Consider the following 24,079-nt stretch of genomic DNA (forward strand, 5'->3'; position numbering starts at 1 on the left):
GTCCTGTCCTGGGATGCCCATGTTTGTGCACAGTCCCTACCTAAATGCAGCCTTGGTTCAAGAGCTTGGTGCAGAGTTATACAAGCTCCAGCAAGTCTAAATCACTTTTGTTTGGGGTTTGTTTGGTTGGTGGTTTTGGTGGGGTTTTTTTTGTCTCCACTCCATTCCCTGGGATAATGTGGGGGGACCTGCCTTGCATCATTGTCTCTGCCCCAGCCCTCTGGCATGTCTGTGCAGAGAGATGGGAATCCTGTGCTTGATGCAGCTTTAAGGTTATTTTTGCTACAAAGCAAGTGAAAATCAACTCCTGTTCTCTTCCACACAGCCCGAGGAGATACCTCCTGCCATATATTCCCATTAATAAAAGCTGCATAAACTTAGTGGTCCCACAGATTCACGGATTTGGGCTAGGGAATAGTGAATTTCCTAGGTTGGATCTCCACTCCTAATTTTAAGGCAAGAGGAAAACATGAGGAAAAAAAAAGGGAAGGGAAAAAGTGAAGGGGGATCCAGGAAGTGTTTGCATTTGGCAATTAAAAATACGTAAGTGAAAGAGTTGCCATGAGCGTGCCCAAAGGGCTATAACAAATAACATCCCACATAAGTAGCACATAGAGTCTCCTCTATGGTTTGAATGAAATGACTGTTTGTTTGGTTTTTAGGGTTGTTGGTTGGGGTTGTTTTTCAGAATTGTAACAGCTGGAATATAAATAGGCTTTATATTTCTGTAATTGTGGTAAACGTATTTTAGAAATCACTGTTTGATCAACGGTAAATATTACCAGTTCAGAGGTTAAATGCTGTCGTTGAAGTCATTCAGGGAAATCCAGCAGAAGTGTAAATATGGCAGAAAAAGCTAAACAATATGGTAAAGGAATATTTGCTGACTTAAGAGTGCAGGATCAACACCAATATTTTTCCAGTGATGCTAAACCTCTTGTAACTGCTAAATTGGATTTGTAGTTGAATGAAGTATCAGCTGCTGCTGGACAAGCCCATAAAGGCTGGACGGCTGGCCTTTTGTAGGCAGGGCTTAGAGGACGATTGATATGTTTTAGCACTTTTGGGATTACTGTGATTAGGAGGAAGCCATTCTGAATGATAGAGAAAAGGGTGTAAAAAACACAGTCCACAGCTGGTAAGCAGCATGTGTTTGCTATAAGGAGAGGTCACGACTAGTTGATCCTGCTGGTCCTGGAGCTGACTGACAGTCAAGAAAACTTGATATTAAGAAGCAGACCCTTCTTTCCTCTCTCTTTTTAATTTTTTTAAACATTTTCTTTATTTTTTTTTTTCTTAAAGAAATGATGCTTCTGGTGTGCAAAGCCAAAGTATTTTCAAAATCTGGACCACTCACTGGTTGCAAGCTAGAGACACAGCTGCAAATTCAGAGTTGTTAAAATATCACCTAGAAATTAGTATTCAACCCCTATCTGTGAGAACAGTAAACAGGAGTTACAGAATTAGCTCTGGTGTTTCTGTGTTTGCTTTTTTCATGCGTGTTAGTCTTAGCTAAAACCCTTTCTGCCTTACAGTAGAACGTTTATGCTAAGTATGTTGAATTTTCAAGTCTACTGAACTTGTTAACTGCCTCTGGTATATCTAAGATACTTAGTGAGGAATAATATCTCTTAAAAAAAAAAATTACCATCTGGGAAACTGTTTTGTCATTTTATTTCTATTAAACACCTGCTCCAGAAAACACGTAGACTATTTCATCTTATCTTCACTACCCACTCGGAGACGTAGCACTGCTTTTTCTTGCCGGTTGGTTGTGGGGGTGTTTTTTTGTTGGTTTTGTGTTGTGTTTTTTGTTATTGCGAGCAGCCATCCGAAAGCTTGCAAATGCACATTTAAATAGTTGGATCTCTGACTCTTTTTTTAGCGGGGCTGTACCTCTTTCAAAATTTGAGTTTAGCATACCACACAGGAAAGAACACAAGCTTGCCAACTCCCGCTGAGCGTTTTTTCAAGCCTGTGAAAAGAATGAATTATTCAGCAGTAAGCATGCTTACAGCTGGCCATTTGGGAGCTTTGATGTGCGAATCAGGCGGTTGCATGAATGCCCTTATTGTCATGTTATGTGTACACAGTGTGTGAATTATTGAAAATAGTGAGGCCTGAGCCTCATCTGGTAGAGATTACAGTGCAGGCATGCTGGGGGAAGGTCTGTAATTGAAAATCCCCAGATGCTGTTTGTTTGGCCCGCGTCACATGCGCCGGCGCGGAGAGCTTGTCCGGACAAAACGCTGCCCGCCCGCCCGCGCCGCGCCGCGCCCCGCGCAGCCTGCGCACGGCTCAGGCACCTGCCCCTCGCACTTCTGAGAGCTTAAATCAGATTTGCGCAGGACGTTTAAATAGAGGATGCCTTACTTCAGGGTCTGAACTGCTTAGCCAGTTGTTGACTCGCAGAGCTCTTTTATCTACAAGAGGCTTTTTTCTTAGCCAGTTTAGCTTTAAAACAGGCTCAGAAGGCAGCACCAGCAAATTTCAGCGAGCTCTGCCGCGCCGGATCTTCCGCCAGCAAAATGGAGCAGAACAGCGCCGAGGCTGGGTGCCGCGGGGGAGCAGCGATTCCTCCGCGGGCTGCTCCAGGGCCGCATGGCCACCTTCTGACAGAGGAACAGCCCCTGGCTGCTGGCTGTGCCCACGCACAGGTTCTGGAGCTGGAGCCAGCCCCTGCTCAGCAGCGAGACAAAGGGCTCAGTGCTGCGCACAGAGGCTGTCCAGGAGAGCGCTCGCCTGAGGTGCAGCAAGCTCCTCAGCGGGCTCCTCATCAAGTAAAATTCCCTCTAGCTGTCCAGATCTGGCCCATGGGCACATGCACAGCATTTTTTCATCACCAGGCCCTTGTAACAGCTTTGAGCAGAGAGGCGACCAGAAATGGAGGTTACCAGAACCAGACGAAAAGCTTTGCCATGGCAAACGTGCAGACATGTGCAAGAGTTGTGAGGTGGGATGCATGTGCAGGTCTGTCTCCAGACTCTGCCGTTAGGGTATGAAGCTCCTGCATCAAGGCAGTGTCACAGAAGCTGAAGAACGGCACAGCACGCCGTCCTCTGAAAGAACAGGCGTTCCTGCTCGGTCCTTGCTGGAATGGCTTTGCAGAGTATCAGAACTTTTTCACGTTAGCTGTCTGTTTCCAAATTGCTAACTGGCCTGATTTCCCACACTTGCCTATTTTTATCGCATTTGGATGGTGCCTGTTGCTGGGAGGGCGGAGGTTTAATTTCTGTCATTAATGTTCTAAATAAAGATGCCTGCCCGCCATGTGGCTGGTGGCTCCGCAGGGACGCGATGCGCCGGCTCGCTGCCCTGGCGCTGGTGGGGACCAGATTTGAGCAGTGTCATCTGTAGCTGGGACCCGAAGAAAGGGATCTGACGTGGCTGGGGTTGGGTCCGCGACTAGTGTAGGTCCTGGTAGAGATGCCGGTGGTGGCCCGGTGGCTCCAGTGCAGGGGTGCTGGTGCTATCTGCAGCCCCTGGAGGGATTGCCAGTTACACCCTCATCATTCAGGGGTGATTTTCACCTTCAGAGTACTTGTCCACTCTTGGCAAATGGGACCGAGGATGACATCCTGCAGTCTTCCGGAGGCCTTTGTTGGGGCTAATGCTTGTCTCCTTCAGGCTGGTTTTGGAAATAGCTTTGGTAGAGGAGGCTTCCCTGCACAAGGGCCCTCTGTCAGAACAACAACTGCCTCCCCTAGGGAGAGGCGGGTGTGACCCTCCCCACTTTGCAGCTGCTTCTACTTATTTTGAATAAGAAGAGCAGAAATGTCAGTCCTCATGCTGCCTTTGAGGTTTCCAGGATCACCACACACTCCCTTGTTTAGGATGATGCCCCTCAGGGATGGGACATTAATTTGGGAAGGCAAAGGAGCCTGTGTCCCACTGGTTGGCAGGAGCAGGGCTGCCCTGGGGATTTTTAGCACCTGCACTGTTTTCTATCCGAACTCCCTTTTTACTTTCTACCAGTATTATAGAAGATACTTTGCTGTGTAAAATGCCTCTTCCTCAGCATTAGTCCAGGGAGACACGTAGTTTGCAATTGCACTGACAGCAGAGAGGGACATGACAAATACAGCCTGAATTTAAAAGGTTGAAAAAACCCAAAAGGAAACCACAAGAAACCGCTTATATGAAATATTTGTAATGCTCCTTTCCTGATCTTTTCAAGATCCTTGGGAAAGATTCCTGTGCTGTGAATGTGTTTTATCTGACGGGGCACATCCCCACACCTGTCTTTGATACTTGTACCAAAACACTCGAAGTAGGAGACTGTCAAAGCAGGATGATAAGAAGAAGGAGCTGAACATTTACAGTTCATAATCCTGGCCTCTCCTGCCAAGCGATTTCCCAGATACGTATGACAGGGAGAGAGAGGGAGGGCATCTGTGGAAAAGTATTTCCACCACTGAGCTATCCTTAGAGAGAAACAGCTCTATTTATTAGTGAGCTTTTCTCAACCTGTGTTTTCTGATGGCCAATTAAAGAAGTTCTTGAGCCTCCACTTGTTTCAGACTCCTTTCATTCCCAAGAGCTGTAAAGGGAGTTTTTAGGATTTTTAGGCCTTCTGTTCTTGAAAATCCTCCCTGGGCCTTAGCTGACCAGGACATAAGGTCTCTTCTGTTAGTGTCAGCCAGAGCTGGTAAAGAGGAGCACCAGCGTTTGGTAGGTAACATAAAGGATGTAAACCTCTAGGCGGGGATGTCTAACTTGTATTTGTCAGGCACCGTTTATGTCTGTGTTTGTGGCTTTTTGGTAGTCATAAAAGGGAATCGAGTCTTTTCAGATCATTGTGGCTGAGCAGAGCCCAGCTCATTTAGTGAGCCTCATGAGGCTACAGTTTTGCCTGCTCTGGCTAAAACTGATGCATGTTTTTTTGCTGTATTGAAAGCATGACTGTAAAGAAAACATGAGGCCTTTCCTCAACCACTTTGCATGGTACCTTGTAGAGTTCCTCCTCTTTAGGTTTTTTCTTTATGAATTTTCTCACTGTTGGCTCTTCTTGAGGTAGATTCCAGCTAGACTTCATCTTAAGGCAAGTGATCGCTTTGTAAAGCCACAGGCTTGTTAGCCATACCCCTGCCGAGCGAGCTAGTGGCTAGAGAAATCCCAAGCTGATTCAAGCCAAAACACTTCATGGATGCACTGGGGCTCAACTGGAGACAGCACTTGACTGGTGTTTTGAATAATACAGTCTGGACTTTCAGCGCTTGGTGTTCTTTACAAAGCTGCTTTTCTGGTTAAGCAGCTGCCTGGAAATCTGAGCTTTCCTTTTAAAACAGTTCTTTAGCTTTCTTGACAGGGAAGTAAACTGTGAAATCATACAGTTAACTTTTCCTTCCTCACTATGGCTGAGGGCTGCATAGGGCTGCTTTAGTGTACAAGTGCTGACTGGAGTGACATGTGCTGTGACCACATATCTGAAACATGTTCAGTATAGGCAGAGGAACAGAGGATGGCAATACATCCCTTCTGTCACCTTACAGACTCACTCTCTGCTGATAAGGACAGCCTGATGTGATTTACACCCAAAAAGACCTATTCTAGGCGCTCAGTGTGTGCACATACTTAAAAATATGCAAAGAAGGTACTTTCTGGAAAGGAGTCATTCTCCCACTGAATCAAAATGTGCATATTTCTTATCATACCAGTGACTGAAGAGTATGGTGATCTATGAACCTCACCACACAGCAGAGGGCTGCTCTTGCAGGCTGTCACCTCTTCAGGCTCCCCACTGGCAGGTGAAATACAGCTTATTGTTTTCCTTTTAATTTTTTTTTTGCACCACTTTGCTGTCTGCTAGCCTGGTACTCACTAAAGGGACACTGTAGGGGCATAAAAATTACCAAGGAAGAATATTGAGGAAAAATCTCATTCCAAACGCATTTACTATGATGTGCCATCATTGTGTACGTTTTCCTCTCCCTTCTCATTGCCTTAGCCTCAAGCTCTTCTTGACTTCTCTGTCAATTCCTTTTCCCAAGTTCTGTGGAACAATGTAGTAGCTTTCTGCATTCCTCAGCTATGTACTTACGTACTTTTTGCTTTAACCTCCTTGTTTTCAGCTTGCTGCTAAATCAATTTCTTCATTTTCTACATATGGGCTGCTTATCACCTGTGCTGAGTGCAAATAGCTTTGTAACTCAGGACTTGTTGCAAAAGTATATTTAAATTATTATAATGAGTCATGGAGAAGTAACATAGAGTGAAAATAAACAGGACACCACATGAAACTGCTACCTTGCATGTCAGCAACATTTAGGAAGGAAATGATTGGGAAAGAACATGTATGTTTGTACTAGGTGGCATAATGTGTGTGACTGAAGAGGAGTCAAATAGCCATTTTAGCAACTTGGAAATACTCTGTGTTTCCAAGAGAAATAGAGCTCTGAATAACAAACCACAGTGTTGATCAGCCCCACTGCTGCAGCAGCTTTGGCACTGGAGGGTGATCGCTCTCATACATAGCGTTAAGGATGTGGCTGATACCCTGCTGAACTGGGACAGGGATTTCTGCCAGTGAAGGAGACAGAGTGCTTCCTGGCAGAAAGGATAGATTTTTGCTGTCCACCTAGTAGAATTAAAACTTGGAGAGAAGCTGATGTAAAGCTGTAACATCTGGGTGATTGGCACTTCATCTAGGGCAGCACACAACCTTCTCAAGAGCAGCTGCTCCTCCCAGCAGAGTCTGCGGTGGGCAGACACCACCCGATGCAGTCAGACACAAAACCAGAGGAGCCCAGACCAGTATCAGCCCTTAGCATTAGGGGCTTCTCCAGTGAGAGATCATTCTGAGTGCCACCTGGCCAAGGAGGTGTCTCTTGGCCTGCAAAGAGGTGCAGGACAGTTTCTGGTGGGAAAGCACTGAACCCGTAGCCCTCTGCATAGTGTGTGTGCACAATGTCTGCTAAGGAGAGGGAAGAGAAGTACTGACAGTGAGAAATGCTGCTTAACAGTTTGCAAAGGAAAAGTGGAGTAGGTGAGATGACAACATGAGCCTCATATGCATAAAGCTTATAGGTTTAAATGTGGTATTTTGATGGTTGTGGATGTGGTGCTGCTTGTCCCTTATCATGAACTTTTCTTTGTTTCAGGTAGGAATGAATTGATAGCCAGATACATCAAACTTAGAACAGGGAAGACACGGACCAGGAAGCAGGTAAAATAACCCAGTGGGGAACTATGCATGTCAGTGAATCACAAAACATGGCATTTTTGGCTGCAGGGGCTTTCTGTGCTTCAAGTCTGAGATGATGTAGTGACTTGACTGTTCAGATGGAATAGCATCTGTTTAGGAAATACTTAAAACTCTGTTACATTAAGTTGCGCATCATTTCAGTGGCAGTTTGAGGATGTATTTTTTATTAACCTATGTGTGTGGGAAGCTATTATCCTCCATATTTGGGGAGAAAATAGATGAAGCAGAAGTATAAAGCACTGTGCCTTATTTCTCTATAAGGACAGTTACAGAATATGATTATTTTGAGACGGTGAATAATGGAACTTCTGAAAGTCCAGCCAATTTGCCTACATAATGGAGGTTATGATCCTTGGATATGAGAGACAAATAAATAAAAACTTCTTAGCAGGACTGACTGTAATGATAATTTTAAAATTCTGCTAACATGCTACAGGCTCCTGGTTTGTGACAGTGGTAAGATTTCATTCGTCAGAGTCAGAATAAACCTCTAACCAGTCATAAGTATTTTTCAGATGGTTATCACATCACTATTGCCTTACCTCATATGACTAAATCCTCTAATTGATAATATCCACGGTGTTGAGAAGCCTCACAGAAGGCACACTCTCTGTGTAGTTTGTGGTACTTACTAAATCCTCATACTGTTTCAAAATGCTTTGCAAATTGCACAATCCACTCACCTGCTGTAACCTTAAGTGCAAGATTCTCCTTCTCTGCAGCCACGTGTGTGACCAAGGGGAAGGCAGAGGCTCACATACTTGCATGCTATGCATGTTTTGTAGTGCAGGGAAAGGTGACACTGAGTCGGCACACACAAAGATGGCCTGCTGCCAGTGCTTGGATTTAACGCACTTTGAACTGGCTGATATTTTGCCCTGGGTGGTGTCTTTTGTCAGTTAGGAAGACAACATATGTACAAGGATGAAAAAAGCCATGAGAGAGGAGAGAAACCACAGCACATAAAGAAGAAACAAACAGAAGATTGGCAAAGAAATCTGAAACAAAACACAAAGTCCCCCATTCTGCCCTGCTATGCCAGTGCAAGCTCCCAAGAGTCAGGAGTTATGATGGGATCTCAAAATTACATCAGGAGTCAAAATGCAAACCTTGGAGCCAGATCCTTGGCCAACGTGTGCTGGTAGAGCTATGGTGGTGTTCTGCCTCTGTACATGTCCATCCCTCTATAGTGATTCATAAATCATTGTAGGCTGAGTGTTTATAGAATTTGGATTGTTGTTAATGTTGAGTTTTAGCTGATCAGTTAAATGTTATGATTGTGTATCTTGCATAACCTTTAACACCACTAAAATCCCACTGGAGCAAAACAAATGAAGATGTGTGAAAACTTGATCTACGTGTTTAGCTACAAAATTGCTTAGTAAGCAGTATTGTAGCTGAATTTACTGCAAGCTCATTCCTGAGCTGCTGCTTTAAAAAGTCTCTGCAGGTGTTCTTCAGGGCCTAAGCTTATTCATTGTTTGCTTCCCCATGAAAAACACAGGCTCTTGGTACAGTTGTCGTGAAATAGTGGTACAGTTGTCATGAAATAGTCTTACAGAGGAAGGAAGTCAAGTTTTGTTTCTCCTTTTCTTTTGCTTTGTTCTTTCCAGAGAGGAATTGTAGCTAAGTTAGGAAAAATGTACGCCAGCCGATACAGTATGCTCAAGTTCAAATGAGAACAGCAGTTTTCTCTTCAGTGTTATTTTGCCATCACTGAAGGTTTTAAATTTTCACAACAGAGGGCTATGGGATGCTGAGCACTACCATGTGATGGTGCTGGGCAGCATCATCAAACCCTCATCATCAACGCAGACTTCAGTATGTGACTGAGTAAACAGGAAAGTGAGTCTGGGACCAGAGCCTTCAATGCACAGGCAACAACTTCTGGTCTAGTGCAAGACTGGGTTTACACAAATTTCTTGACAAAATGTAATGATAATAGACCAAACCTGGAGACCACTGAAGCTGATGTCAAGTTACAGGTTCCCACTTTCAAGAGTGTTTTGTGATCTGCCTTGATGCTGAGATTACTGAGGAAGGTAGCGCATGTTCAGGCACCTCTGTTGTGCCAGCATTTTGTCATCTGTGCCAGAATTTAAAACATGCCAGTGGGGTCATAATGCAGCCTGAGGCTCTCCATTGGAGCTGCAGAACAAAATAAATAATTAATAAAACCTCTGGGTGCCAAGTTAGGCTAGTGGCAAGTGGGTCAGAATGCGCATCTGCATCTCCAGCAGATGGGGTGGAAATCCTCTTGGCTCCCTGCACAAGAGTGCGGGGCCTGGCCACGGATCGGTACCAAAGCACGCGTGGGCTGCGTCCAGCTGCGAGCTGTGTCTTCTGTCTTGTAGCTGAATGCACAGACTGGTGGGTTACACTCTTCTTCTCTCTTTTTTTTTTTCCTCCCCTTAATCAAGTCACTGCAGTGATGACCTGTATTGTTAAGCCTCAGTGCTAAGAGCTTGGTATCTGGCTGGGAATGTGGTATCTGTAACAGCAGAGCTTACTGAAGATGCAAATAACTTCCTTCCCTCAGAAACGTTATTTTTTTTTTTCTTTTAAAGAAAAAAATTAGACATCTTAAATTTGATTTGCTTTTTGTTTTTCTTTTGTTTGTTTTGTTTTTGTTTTGTTTTGTTTTGTTTTTTTCCCTATAAACCTGAACAATGTAGGTGTCTAGTCACATACAGGTCTTAGCAAGAAAGAAAGTTCGAGAAATTCAAGCCGCCATTAAGGTACGTTTGGCTTGCCCAGTTGTAGGGGGCTTTTCATCTCCATGGTTACAGGCTTTTCCTTTGTTTCCTCCCTTCCCCTACCCTGCAGGTGTCTAGTCACATTCAGGTTCTTGCCAGAAGGAAATCTCGTGATTTTCATTCCAAGCTGAAGGTATGCGCTTTTCTGCTTTTGGGCTTGTGGTTGCTATGCCTGTCCCTTCCTCCTCCCCGCGGTGATGGGCAAGCGCCTGGTGCTGCTGTGCCTGTAACCTCGTTTTCCTGCATGTGGTAGCTGTCTGTGTCTCTTTGTGTTTAATCTCTGGTTTCTGCACTAGCATCTACATTAAAAACGTTGTTTTAACACTGTCCAAATGCAAAGTGAACTACTCTTTGTAACAGCTCAGCACCTAAACCTGATTTTTAACCCATTCCTCTAGTTCTTGACAGTTGAATGCTAGAAGTGCATTTAAATACACAGGGGTTTTATGCAGTTGTGTAGAAGTTTGGGGATTTTTTTGCTTTTTCCAGAGAGGTAGTTTGGGTAGTTGTTTTCCATCCCAAAATGTTTTTTTTTTGCCTGTGTTTTTGAAATGCTATCAAGAATACTTAAAATAGATAATTTATTCCAACTGCCAGAGAGCAGAACTTAACCAGGATTGCTCTAACTATAAGGTGTTTCTAGAGTACAATCTGGAATCATCTCAAGTTATGTATTATTTGCAAGGTTCCCTGGGATTATTTTTTAAAATTAAAATATTGACATTTAATCTTTGGAGAAGCCTCAGTTGGAGTCCTGTTCAGGGAATATTAAGCATGTTTGCTTAATGTGATGTGATGAATCCTACACGTCCCTGTTTTCTCTGCTTCCCATAAAATATATTCTAATGTTAAAAAGAAATTCTTTGAAGTACTTAATAGGGGTTTCTTGGATTGCTTGGATTTTGAAGTTTTCCAGCAGTGATCTTGAGACCCTTATTGTTTTGTTTTCACACAAAAAAAAAAGTGGAAGGGGGAGTTTAGCAGTTTTTGCTATTGATTTTTTTCTTCTTAATAAAAAGCAAAGGAACTTGTAAATCTTTTACTTCCCTCCTTTTTTTCTTTTATCATTTTACCTCCCCTCCCCCCCCAGATTAGAACAAATCACATTTTTGTTCTAGCTGAAAAGCAAAAACTGCTTCAGAAAGTAATTGCACAATGCTAAGGGGTGAGCACTGCGGATGCTTACCACAATCCTGGAACTGCAGCGTATAAATAACAGCCTGGCTTTGTAACAGGCCTCCTTGACAGAAGCACTGGGTTTTTCGTCCGCAGTGGGCAGCATGCTGGCAAGCTTGTATGGCTGTTGGTGGCTGGCTTTTTAGCTGCACTGGCTGAGCAGTTGGGGTTCTTAAAGAACAACTAAGACAACTTAAACATACTGCTTTTTAACCGAGGGTGCAATAATACAGAGATATGTAGCATTTTAAGCTTAAATTGTCGATCCTTGATGCCTAAGATTAAGTATGTAAATAGGTGGCCCTGCTTCCAGAGGTGCTCAGCACTAGCAGCTCGCAGGAACTTTGATAGGACTGGTGAGCACTTAGGATTACAAAAATCAGGAAGCCCACTTAGTTGCTAAATTACAGACCTAGAAGCCTAACAAAAATATTGGCTTTACTGTTAAGAAATATTTTCCTTTCTGAATGCCCCAGATAGCTTAAAATGTGAAGACAATTACAAAGCAAAAAATATTTGTAAGTACTGCACCTGCTGTCTGATTTTCATTAAAGCTTTCCAAAGAAGAAAGAAGATAGCTAAGCACTAAATACATCTGAGACCACTAGCCTAGATTTGCAGTAAATCGAGATCCAGAGAGATTTTTCATTTTAAAAAGTCACCTAAAAAAAAAAAAAAAATCTTTTAGGCTTCAGACCTTGCTGCCCCTTCCTACCCATCAGTGGGTTGCAGCTCCTGAGTAGAAAAGTGGGGAGCTGCCGTTTTGGCGCAAGGAATTGATTGCTTTAGGAAGAATCCCCCACCAGCACGCTTCTGACGCTCAGGAGGGGCATTTGCTTCCATTCTACACTGACTACACATTGAGGACAGAAGCACATTGATGAGAAACGTTTGCCAGCCCCTGGCCTTGCTGGCCCGGGTTGCTCCTCCTGCTCCTGGATCTTCATGCTGTCCCCAGGATTTAGCTCCCCCAAGAGCCCTGACAGGCCCTGGGTGACTCCTCCACAACCTCCAGCCTAAACGGTGCATAGGAAGAGGAAAGAATCCAGGTTCCATCCATCCACCTCCCCTTTTTCATGCCATTCTTGGTCTCAGTTAACACGCTGTGATGGAGTGACATCTGCCCACCTTGCACGTGCCCTTTTGGGAGAAGTTGCAGCCTCCCACAGACATTTTTCTCTCCACGCGGACGATCCGAAGCCTTGACACAAGAAGGTGCTGCTTTTGTGTGAAAAGAGAGCCCTCATTTGTTTTCTGCACTTATTCCCTGGAAGAAGCAGCCATGGACCCAAGATGAAATACTGCCTCCTCAAAATATTTTGTTAGTTCTGACACCCGTTTTTCTTAATATTCCTGTATCGAGCCATCTCTACGGTCAAATGTCCTTTGAAAATTGCCTGAGAAAGACATCACTAATGTGGAAGGAGAACAAGGTGAACACATTCCGGCATCTGTGAGTGTCTGTTGTTTCAGTGGGGCCATTTTGGCAGCAGTCTGGGCTGAAGATGATGGGCTTCCCTCAGGAAGATCATGGACTCTTGTTCCCCTGGAGTGAGTGCTGGTCATGTTTCTTGGTGAAGGGGTGACTAAGAAGAAGATACCCAAGGAAAGCATTGCTTTTGATCCAAGCCACGCTTGTCCTTTTAACAGTGAGCTGCCACTTGCCATTACTCTCTAAAACCTGTGATTGGTGGCGTCTTGAGGGGCAGTTATTACTAAAAAAAACCCACATGTATCTGATGTCAGGTTTGTTACCTAAAGCGTGAAGGGAAATAACCCTGTGGATTAATGATCAGATCCTTCCTGCCAGTCCATAGCTGTAAGTTCAGTGAGCTCAGACCTGAGTCCATCTCCCACGGTTCTTTCTCTTTCCCACCAGACATCTCTGCGCACCTCCGATGCACAAATAACTCTTGTTTGTTAAGTACCTGCTTGGGTCTGTTTTATCCCAAGAAATCTTTTTGTCTCACCATGGTCTGAATTCTGCCCATGTCAGGGAGAAGATACGGGCAAATCTTCTAGTGCTTATCTCCTGCAAAAATCCAAATGGATGGAAGGATTTCAGAGTAATCTTGCACCCATGGCATTGGATAGAGCAATGCCGAAGCTTACTGAGTAGGCACAAATCCCACCTGCATTCCATAAAGTCTGCTTGGTCCAGCAAAGTCCCTTCTCTTTGTGCCTACAGTCACTCTGGATGGATGGATCCTTAGCCTGCAAGAAAGAGAAATTTTGCCTGTAAATACTGTTGCTGCATTTCAAGACCACCAGTAAGAATGTCCCATCAGCCCTTCCAGGGATGTTGTACATTTCAATTCAGCAAGAAAATACTCCTGGTTTAGATATTTTTTATCTCAGTTGTCTGAAGCAGTCAGAGCCTTTCTGAAGTCTGAGAAATTTCACTTCATAAAATTGAAAGAGAGGTGGAGATAAAGCTATCCTTAGAGACAGATCTGAAAGGCAGTTCCCCTTTGTGACATTTCCTCTACTGCAGAGACCGGAGGAGGCAAAGCAGAACTTTTATGATCTGGTATTGTATTTCCATGTCAAATACAGCAGTCCATAGTGTTAGGTTGCAGCACTTCCCACCTTTGCACTGTCAGGGAGCCAAAGTCTCCTCTGTCCATTCAGGAGAAAAAATAGATTGAAAGTTGTGCATAAATAAAGATCTTCACATCAGGACTCTACCTTAGGCTTTCATTTCAGATATATTTTCACAGTGCAAGATTAATTAGAGACAAAAAGAAACATTAAAATGCCTACAGTTCACATGTATTACATGTTTTAAAATCCATTGTTCTACATTCCACATTGAGGGATAAAAAGAAAATATTGTTGTCAATTATAAAATGCTAAAGATAGCTCTATACTTTTTAAATGAACAATGATAAAAGCCTTGAAATTTCCCTTTGATGTGAATGGAGTCTTCAGCATTTTGAAATACAATAAGATGGATTAATTGCTATTCATTAGGCAGCAAGTTGGGACAGCTTTGAATGCGCATTCTCTTCTTGGCATTAGCTATTGCCTGGCTGAAATAGCCAGCTTTTGTATTTACTCCTGTCTTCTCTAATAATAAGCAAATTGGAGATCAGGCCTAGAAACACTGAAGTGCTCTCTATCTTTTGTCCAGAACAATTGTATATTTTCATGATTTGTTTATCTTTTTTGAGCTACAGCTAATTATTGCAAAGGTTATTTGAATCAATATGAGATCTGAGCAGAAATAACATCTGCAAAAATGCTTATTAGGAATCTATTTTATGTTAGTGTAACTGTAACATCCATTTTGTGAGCAAATTGTTGTTCCTTCTCTTACCTAATTCTTTTTCCTTCCACGAAAAGTTCTGTGGTTTAAATACTGGTACAGGTTTTAGGGCTTCTTGAATTAATACTGTGTTCACTTGTGCTCATTTTTCCTTGTTCTGTCTTAGATTTTCTTTTTTTCCCCCACAAAGTCATAGATAACATGATATTCAGAGCCCCATTTATCATTCTAGGATAACAGCTTTTCTTTTTGTTTTGCTGTAGAACTTGTTTGAAATGATTGATTGAATTATTCTTCTGTTTATGTTGGATTAAAAGAAAGTCAAGCACAAATACTTTTATGCTTGTCATGTAGAACTCTCGTTTCATGTGGGGCTTTTATAGATACTAAGATTTAAAATTGGATGATACTGGGAAATTATTATTATCTAATTTATGTATTTTGCATTCCAAAACTAATGGGTGTTACATGAACCTCAAGGGCCTGATTCATTAAAAGTTATATTGCATTAGACTCTTAGCACTTGTGCCTTCCAGAAACAAAGTGTTTGCCTCTGCAGCCGGAAGCAGTCAGCTAAAACCTGAGGCAAATCCTGAGCTCCCTTACAGTGAGGATATTTTAGGGATTTAGTGAAACGTGACCAGACTTCCACTGATTGTACTCTAAATCCACCATGGTAACGTTCATTACTAATTGTATACCACAGCACAGAATACCTTTAAGAAGGGAGGGGAAGACAACAGCCTAAGATGCAGTTTGTTGCTTACCGCAGTGTCATTCCTGGGCAGTGGCAATCCCATCAGAGATCATAAATTTAAATAGGGTCAAGCTAGGTCAGGGCCAGATGGGACCTATCCAAGGAATATCTTAAACTCCAGAAGGATTTAATGATTCAGTAGGAGGTACTGTCCCCCTAAGCCTCTGCTGAACCTCAGCACGGAACTCTGCAGCACGCTGGGCCAAACTTTTATTTTACATACATCAGCATAAACGGTATTGACCTGAAAGGATTTATTTCAGCTTTGCACAGCAGCGCAAGTGAGAGGAAAAACAACTTCTTTCTGTCTTGGACAAGATAGCAAATCAAAGTCTTAACTATTTGTGGTCATTAAAAATCCCACAACGTGCCTGTTTAGAGTAGAAGTGTTAACCCATTTGTCCTGGCCCCGTTCCAACCTGGGTAATTACTGTAATCTGCCTGTTTAAATTACCCCTGCCGTTTTAATTGGATATATTACTTTTCTTGCTGCCTAAACTGTGATGTAATACCATTGTGTGTTATTAATCAGTTACCAAGTTTCACCCCAGAAGCAGCCGTGTTGCAGTGATAGGTAGAAAGACTCATTCCCTCCTAGTTAAGATGCTCTCCACTATGCTGCAATGTAACAAAACCCCAACATATACTTGGCTTTTTAAAGTGACAGACAAGCTCATGTGCCAGTTTAAATAATCAGCTTTTAAATGTAGTTTTCCTGCTTGTTTTTGAAGACTGTTAAGTCTGGCTGATTATACAACTTGCAACTCTCCAAAACATTCCTGGAGCTGAAGGTGCTCTTCTGCCAGTAGAATTCAGGACCTCTCAGGTGTTAGTATTTGATTTTGAATTTGTTCTCTCATATTCGTATGTGAAGTTTCAGTTACTTTGAGAAAAACTAATCTTCGAATTATGTGCAGTTTCCTAAGCCTACAAATGGGGAAACTTCCTACTGCTCTGTGTTGGCCTCCATCTACTGATGTTCAGCAGAGCTGGTGGATTTGTCACCATTGGGAAACTGTTGGAGTCATGGAAAATCAAGACTGGCCTTGTCGCAAGGCTGGGAACTTTAGGCGGCTAATGTAAAGCAGGATGAACGTGTTGCTCAGGCAACTCCCAAGTATGGACTTTTGTATCCCTAACAAAGCTGTAACTTTTAAATCCTTCTTTAGTTTAGATCTACGTAAAGGCCATTCTAGCAGTAGAACAGTATGAGTTTGGGAGCTTGACCCAAACAGGTGCTGGCTGCACCTTCATTTGGTGGCACTGGCATGGCTGTTTGCATCCAGGGGGCAGTGCAGGAGAGGAGGCTGTAGTGCCACAGCAGTTCTGGAGAACTACAAGGTAGCCACAAAAATAGTACTTAAAACTTTTTGAAGGTTACTGGGACCAAGAGACACACATCTCTTGAATCATGATATCAGTTCCCTGTATGTTTGGGTTTAGTTATGTGCCAGCAGGCTGCAAGTGAGGCTTGCATGGTTTAGCATTTCCAAGGCAGCTCACTTAATAAAAAAGAGAGGGGGAAGGAACAGAAAAGTCTCACGAGGTGGCATCTCCATATTGCATAAGGACAGCTCCTTGTGTTCATGATGGAGCATCTTTCTTACTGTGCAGAGGGGCTGGTTTCTGGAGAGCTGCATGAATCTCAGGATGCTGCCACCTCTTAACACCCCCCAAAATATTTTTCATCCCAGTGGTCTGCAGATATCCAAAGGCAGCCAGTAAAACATGCCTTGCACAAACCCACGTGTGCCGTCCTGTGCTGGGGCAGGCAGAGGTGAATATCAGCAGCCAGCAGAACCAGAGCTGACTTCCACCTTTTACCCACTGAATTGGCTGTGGCTGTAGGAAATGCTACAAGTCTGAGAAATGACCAAATTGTGCTCGTGCACTGATGAATACCTGTGCTCCTGCCTGCCGCACAGCAGCAGCACAGAAGCTGCGCTGTAGATGCACTCAGCTGTGGCGAGGCAGTGCCGAGGCTTAGGCAGGTCAGGCAGCAGTGTCCGGTGCTGCTGCGCGGGAGGCAGTGCAGGTGAGTCCGCAGGCGTTGAGGCTGCTGCAGGCAGCACCGCAGCAGGTTTTGTTTCAGGCTCATATCCTGAACTCGAGGTGCTGCAGGAGCAGCTACTCCCCTGCTCCACCTGCCGCTCTCCCGGGCTGCGTCCCACAGAGGCACCCACAGGAGCTCCTTGCACAGCTCAGGGACACGAGCTCAGGAACAATCCCTTCATTCACTCTCTGCAGCTTTCACACAGGGAGGTGGGGGTTATTTCCCCCCAGTGTTTTGTCGTTTGGTTTTGATCTTTTTTAATCCTTTTAATGAATCAGTCCCTAGGTGAAAATAATGCATTCGTTTTGAGCTGATATTTAATGCTGAGCAAACTGCTCTTCCTTTGTATCTTACTATTATGTTCATATTTTGCTAAGAGTCTGCTGTTCTACACAAGCATTTTAATAAACTGTTTGTTGTTGTATCCAGGTAACAAGCATGGTAAGTATTTTAACTAAACCAAGTATTATGTACCTTAGCTGTGCTTGGCAGAATTTTTGGCTAGCTTTTCCTGTACTCTCAGCCTGTGCTGTTTCTGAAGGAGCTACTCAAAGGAAGAAGCTGCTCACCTATAGTACTACTACATACAAGCTTTAAAGGGGGAGCGTATGTGCAGGCATATGTCACATATATAAGAGCATGCATCCCTTGCCAGCATGCTTGCTACTTTGCTTGTAAAATAAAGCCAGAAAAAAACAACCAGAATACCCTTGCCTAATAACTGCTTGTGTTCCTTCGTTCTAAGTCACCTTCCTAAATAGTAGCACTTATTAATACAGTACTTCTGGATGAAGAACCTCGCTTCACCAGACAGTAACAATCTGTCGTTTACTTATTGTACCTGACCTGAGGTATCCACTTAGTTAATTCTGTTGCCTTAAGGTACCTATTTATTTCTAGTCTATGTTCATATGTGATGGGCAGTGGCTAGAAATCCCAAGTGCTGCTCTAACAGAAGTAACCAATAACTTAGCTTTTCCTAAATTTGTGACAAATTTGTGTGCTTGAAAACAGCAAAAATGTTGCGGCTGATTGTTTTCTTTGGGAACGCTGTAAATCAGCAGAACAACACCACTGGAAGTTTAGAATGTTATCCACATTTTTTTTTTTTTTTGGTGAAATAACTTTATAAAACTTGCCTTAAAACAGAATCCAAAATGTTTCTAAAGCTATAAGCATGAAGAAAAAAAAATCTGTCGTTGTTTGCGAGCCAGTCGCAGTCCTGTGTCCTCATTTTACAGCGTAACGTGAAAGGCAAACTTCTCTTAGATCTAAGTGATAGAGCTCAAATCTCAGTGCTCCCTGTCCTGCAGACAGCCTTAGCAGCAGTCCTCATTTAGTCTAGCCTGATTTAAAATCAGCAGAATTTGCCCAGATAAACAAGTGGGCAGTAGTTTGCTCTCCCGGAGCTTCCTGCATCTTGGCAGAGCAGACTGAGAATTCAGGTCTACCATGCATGTCTGAGAGGAGGTTTTGCCTTGAGGTAGTTTGAGTGTTAGCCTCCGTGCTGTATTTTTTTTCCTGCATGGTTTGCTATTTTTGCATTATCTGTGTGGCTTTTTAAGTTTTTAGTTATGTGCTTATAGCTGCAGTTATTTAACATCGTTTGTTGTGCCAAATGTTTTAAGACTCCATGTAATTGTCATGTTAAAGGATCAGACAGCAAAGGACAAAGCACTCCAGCACATGGCAGCAATGTCATCAGCTCAGATAGTCTCAGCTACTGCTATTCACAACAAACTGGGCCTGCCAGGAATTCCCCGTCCTACATTTCCTGGGGCACCTGGGGTAAGTTGTTAGCCGAGTCCCCAAAAAATCCCTGTTTTTTCTGACAATGTTCAGTGGAAAACTAAGGCTGAATGAACGGATTCATGCTTTCAGTTGTGTTTGGAAGAGGAGTCATGCTTGTTCAGAAATATCCAAAACCTTTTAAGGAAGAAAACAATTGTGGGTCTGTCTGTTTGTTTTTCCTCTTTCAGTTTTGGCCGGGCATGATTCAAACGGGGCAGCCTGGATCCTCACAAGAGTAAGTCTGGAAATTAGAATGTGTGTCTGGATGCAGTGTGGGGCTGGCTTGTGCTCTTTGCTGCCAGAAGGTATCAGTGAAGCAAGAGCTTGCAGTTTTTTTCAGAAAAGGAAGAGGAGGTAGTTGTGTGGAAGGGAAGAGCCTTTACAGTGATGTGAGCTCGCATTCCAAAAGTTAGAAGGGGTCCCAGAGCTGAAAGCTGAGGCTGAATATCTAATGGGCACACTCCTTTTTTTTCTCCGTTTGCACAGTGAGATGCAATAATAATGCCAAGGAAGCAGCTGGTAAGGTTTTGCCTGTGAATACATTTCCAGCACAAATACTTCCATCCTTTTTTAAATATGTGAGTAATACTGGAGGCAAGTGGGATGTATTTTTCTACAGAGTAGGAGATGACTACTTGAGGCCCATTAGTGGGGTTACTGCCTTTTGGCACCACGGTAGCAACAGCACCATATGGGGAAGGAAGCCTTTGCCCACTGTCAGGTGTTACATTTTCAGCCCTGTGGTGGTTTCTGGGGTTATGCTTCCCAGACTTATTTTTTCAGTTTCTCCTCACCTTATTCTTTTGAGGTCCATGAGAGTCTTTGTGCCCCTGTAGTTCAGTGTCCTCTGCCTTTGTTGGAAAACAAATCACCATGCATGTCTTCAGTGACACTTGCTACAGGCAGGTCAGGTTTCCTGTTGTGACTGAGCACAGATGAACTCTTCCCGTTAAGGTGTTGGGTGTAATTCTCATCCCTCTCTTTCTATTACTTTTGTGCTGTCTGTCTGTTAACTGTGCTATGCAAGGAAGAGACATGTTTGTGGGTAAAGGTCATTAACTATGTATTTTCTTATACTGTGTGACTCTTAATGGGATTTACTGTGAATGGCATGGTGTGTGATCTGTCTGTAACTCTTTATTCTAGTGTAAAGCCATTTGTTCAGCAGGCCTATCCTATACAGCCATCAGTCACAGCTCCCATTTCAGGTAATTCTCCCATTATTGCTCTCCTTTAAAAAAACTTGAATTGTATACTGAATGTGATGTATTAGTTTCTGAGAAGGACAGAGCTGCTATTCCATATCTAATGATCCCTGTAGCCAAACCAAACACCAATCACAGGTTGGACTGGATGATCTTGGAGGTCTCTTCCAACCTGGTTGATTCTATGATTATATCTGAGGGGAAATCTTTGGGTTTGGGTTTTTTTGTTGGCTGGTTGGTTGGTTTAGGAGTTTTTCCCATTTCAAGGTAGGAAGCACTAATGTATACTTGAAGAGCTGTGATATGTGAACTCTAGTCAGCAGTCCATATTGTAGGGAAACAGTGAAAAATTAGTAGTAGGATGCATGTTTCTTTTTGAATAGCTTAAATCTTGTTTCCATCTGTAACAAGAGTAAGCTTTAATGAGGCTAAAAACTTGTACAAAACCATTTATGTTTAGCCTAAAGTATAAAACAGGAGGGTATATCTGTATATCTGGTTGTTGGTAACTCTTTCGACTCCTGACAGTTCTGCTGTACCTGGTACCACTTTGATAAGTGGGTAATGTTTATTCTGATTTCCATTGCTCAAATCCTTTCCCATGGCTATTTTCCTACTCTTTTTTCCCAAGCTGGTGTCATGGTGATTTCAGGAAAGGTCATTATTTCTTTGCAGATGATAACTAATTTTAGATTTCCCTTGCTGAATGACAGCATGCTTCTGACTCTTTTTGAGCTGCAGTTTTCTGACTCTTACCCAGTTTCTGAGATTTTCTAACTTCTACTTAATGCTTAAAACTTAAGACTATCTTTTTGCATCCCTGGTTATTTCCCTTTCTTGAAACATTTGAAAACAGTGTTTTCTAAGGAGGTGTTCAAGAAACATGTGCATATTGGCACCTGGGGACGTGGTTTAATGGCCATGGTGATCTTGGGTTGATGGTTGGACTCATTGACCTTAGGGGTAGTTTCCAGCTGAAACAATACTGCAGTTCTGTGGTATGGACACCCACTATCTGTGACTTCTCTATGGTCTCCAACCTAGTTCAGGCTTATCTTTGTTTTCTAACCTTTGGTGCCTCTCTTCTGCCTTCCTTGAGACTGTGCCTCTCTCAAGATCAGCTTTGCCTTTCCCCATTTCTTTTGCTGTTTTGTTTCCTTCTTATCTAATTTTCCATGATAAGGAGCAAGAGATAGCATTTAGTCTTTCTCTTCAGGTGAATTAGAGATGGTGGTTAACATCTCTTCTCTGTCTAGATCATGTCATTCCCTCTTTATTATCAATTTAAAACCTTCTTTTTTCTTTTTAGGGTATGATTCAGCTCTCTACAGTAATTATTTATTATTATCTGTAATATAATGCTGCCTAAAAGCTCCAAAAGAAGTCAAAGGCACAATGTGCAAATACATAGTAAGAGACAGTCTCTGCCTTGTAAGCCTTATACTCTAAATAGGTGAGGGGAATTGAGAGTGGCAGAAGGAGCAGGCAAAAAGAGGTGATTTAGTTGTAACGTGTGGCACATTAGGAGCCAGAAATGAAGGCCAGTTCTCTTGACTCCCAAGGCAGTACTATCTCCTGGCAATGAGTCTTGCTGCCAGTTTCCAGGGAAGGGTCATCTGTAAGTCTATATGAGGTCTTTATAAATCTCTATAATTTAATACATAATATAAACAAAAAATCTGCAGTGAGTTACAGCCCCAAGGAAAGAAAGAAGCAGATCTTTTATTTGCCCTCTTCTTAACTTGCTGGGTGGGGACCTCTTTTTCTGCATATTGTTCTTTGTTTTTCCAATTCAAACTCATTCTGAATTCATTATTTGCTGAAATTAATATAAACATCCAAGGGCTACATGCATAATTCCCAATTATATTTAATTCAGAAAATACAAACTGAGGAATTGTCAACATCTTCATGGTAATGTCTCTTCTGTTTAGGATTTGAGCCTACGTCAGCTCCAGCTCCATCAGTCCCTGCGTGGCAGGGCCGATCAATCGGTACGACCAAGCTCAGGCTGGTAGAGTTTTCAGCTTTCCTTGAACAGCAGAGGGATCCTGAATCAGTAAGTGTTGCCCTCACATCTACACATCTGTAGCTTAACTTCATTGCTCCCCACCCTCTGAGGATGTTTTCCAGGGTTAAGCATGATGGAATACACTCAGTGTTTCTGCATTCGCTGCTGCTCAGTGTAATACTCGCTTTCACGGTAGTACTGTACGTCCTTTTCTTGCCCACTTTTCCCCCTTTGCAGAACTGGGAGCCCCCTTTGAAAGCAGGCACAGTTCTCTGTGGTGCCTGTCTCATTGTTAGCCTAATTTAGCAGTTGTACCAAATTCCATTGTGCTTTTGGCATTCGTTCAGTTCTTTAGGTTGAAGCCTAAACAGACACAAAAACAAGGACTTGCATAGAACCTATGCATGCAATTTTCAGTATCAGACATTTGGGATGGCCTCCAAGTGTTGGGAATGTCCCTTTTGCTTCCAGCCTCCCAAGTATACACCATTTAACTGGATCACATGTCTGGGGGTGTTTGTTTTTCTTTTTGTTGTTGTTGGTTGGTTGGTTTTGTTTCAACTGAGATTGCCTCTCTGAATGTCCAATGATTCAGTTTTCCTTGATCTTTAATTGTGTTGAGGAGTCCAGTTCAAGGTTTGGAAAAAAAAAAAGTCTTTGGTATTTTCTAAGGAAGTTTTTTTGTTTGTTTTGATATTTAGTCTGCATTACCAGTAAGGGTAGTTTATGAGGTTGGCTGTGATGCTTCAGTTACTCCAGAAAGTCTTGAATCTTGATCTTAATAATTGTGTGTTTGCCCAGAACAAGTTAGTAGCCCAGCACTGTTTCTGCTGCACTGTGAATAAATCAAAAGGGCTTTTTTCCACTCGAACCTCAGTCAGAATTTTTGCTGAGGTAATTTCTGAAAAGCAAAAGCTGTCATGAATGGATGATGTAGATGGGCCAGTCTCGTTCAGATTCTTGGTAAAATACAGCAGCTTGGAGCAGAGAGAAAGCTATCACTTGCTCTTTACAATTCAGCACTGGAAACCATAGCATTTATGGGCTCTGGCCAGGGATGTTATCCAGGGAGTGTTTACTCTGCATAATGGAGATTGGAGACATAGCCCAGAAACCTTACAACAGAGGAATGCTCCTGGCAGAGAAACATCCCAATGAAAATATACCATATCTCAGCTATTCATATACTAAATATGTGGCAGCGTGTTGTTTACTAAATGTCATGTTTTGCCAGGTTGAATTAACTGTGAGGGTGGAGATGTTTGGCAGCAGGTACAGCTATCTCAGTGCTTACCTGACTGCTAGGTTTCCCTGGAATCCCTTTGACTCCTAGCAATTCTGGCTCTGGTGGGCTAAAGCTTTACCTAAGTCTCGTCCAGACTAATCCATAGTTGGAACACCTTCTTCATTCCCAGCCCTGAGTTCATCCAGACAACACTGTGTATTTCTGCTACAGAAACACAACCTCCAAGTTATCTCATCAGACAGCCTTATTGATACACAGCTTTTGGAGTCCTTGGCTTGCTGACCCCGTGTAATGTGTCCTGCAGATTTATGGGCTCTTCCCTACCCAGGTTGCTGCACACCAGGATGGTGTGTGTGCGCCCTGAGGTAACTGGGAGAACGGGACGTGGCCATGTAACGCTCAGCGTTACTGTGCTGTGTGTGGATGAAATGGCATTTCAGTCTAGTCTGATTTGTTGTTTTGCTGGTATACCACCTGATTGTCCTTTTTCCATGTGTTTTTGTAATGCAAAGCTATTTGCAAGACTAATATGGTGCAGAGTTTCTATGTGGCTTTGTGAAGAAGAGAGTGAACGAGAGCTCAGCAAACCAAGTGTGCTCCAAAGAGCTACCA

The 24,079-nt window shown here is 43.0% G+C and overlaps 1 protein-coding gene across 6 annotated transcripts in view; it reads left to right on the forward strand.

Annotated features, from left to right (window-relative positions):
• The window catches only part of TEAD1 (TEA domain transcription factor 1), a 157,189-nt gene that overhangs the window by 105,387 nt on the left and 27,723 nt on the right, over window positions 1-24,079 (forward strand). The window contains exons 3-10 of one of the 6 annotated variants that reach the window (XM_064163773.1): window positions 7,101-7,165; window positions 9,880-9,942; window positions 10,031-10,093; window positions 17,644-17,655; window positions 18,868-19,002; window positions 19,194-19,240; window positions 20,152-20,213; window positions 22,145-22,269. In XM_064163773.1, coding sequence (XP_064019843.1) covers window positions 7,101-7,165; window positions 9,880-9,942; window positions 10,031-10,093; window positions 17,644-17,655; window positions 18,868-19,002; window positions 19,194-19,240; window positions 20,152-20,213; window positions 22,145-22,269 — 572 coding nt within the window. The remainder of the gene's footprint in view (window positions 1-7,100; window positions 7,166-9,879; window positions 9,943-10,030; window positions 10,094-17,643; window positions 17,656-18,867; window positions 19,003-19,193; window positions 19,241-20,151; window positions 20,214-22,144; window positions 22,270-24,079) is intronic. The other 5 variants (XM_064163775.1, XM_064163770.1, XM_064163776.1 and 2 more) reach the window with 5 other exon arrangements.

This window comes from Pogoniulus pusillus, chromosome 24 (assembly GCF_015220805.1).
Source record: "Pogoniulus pusillus isolate bPogPus1 chromosome 24, bPogPus1.pri, whole genome shotgun sequence".
NCBI classification, from domain to species: Eukaryota; Metazoa; Chordata; class Aves; order Piciformes; family Lybiidae; genus Pogoniulus; species Pogoniulus pusillus.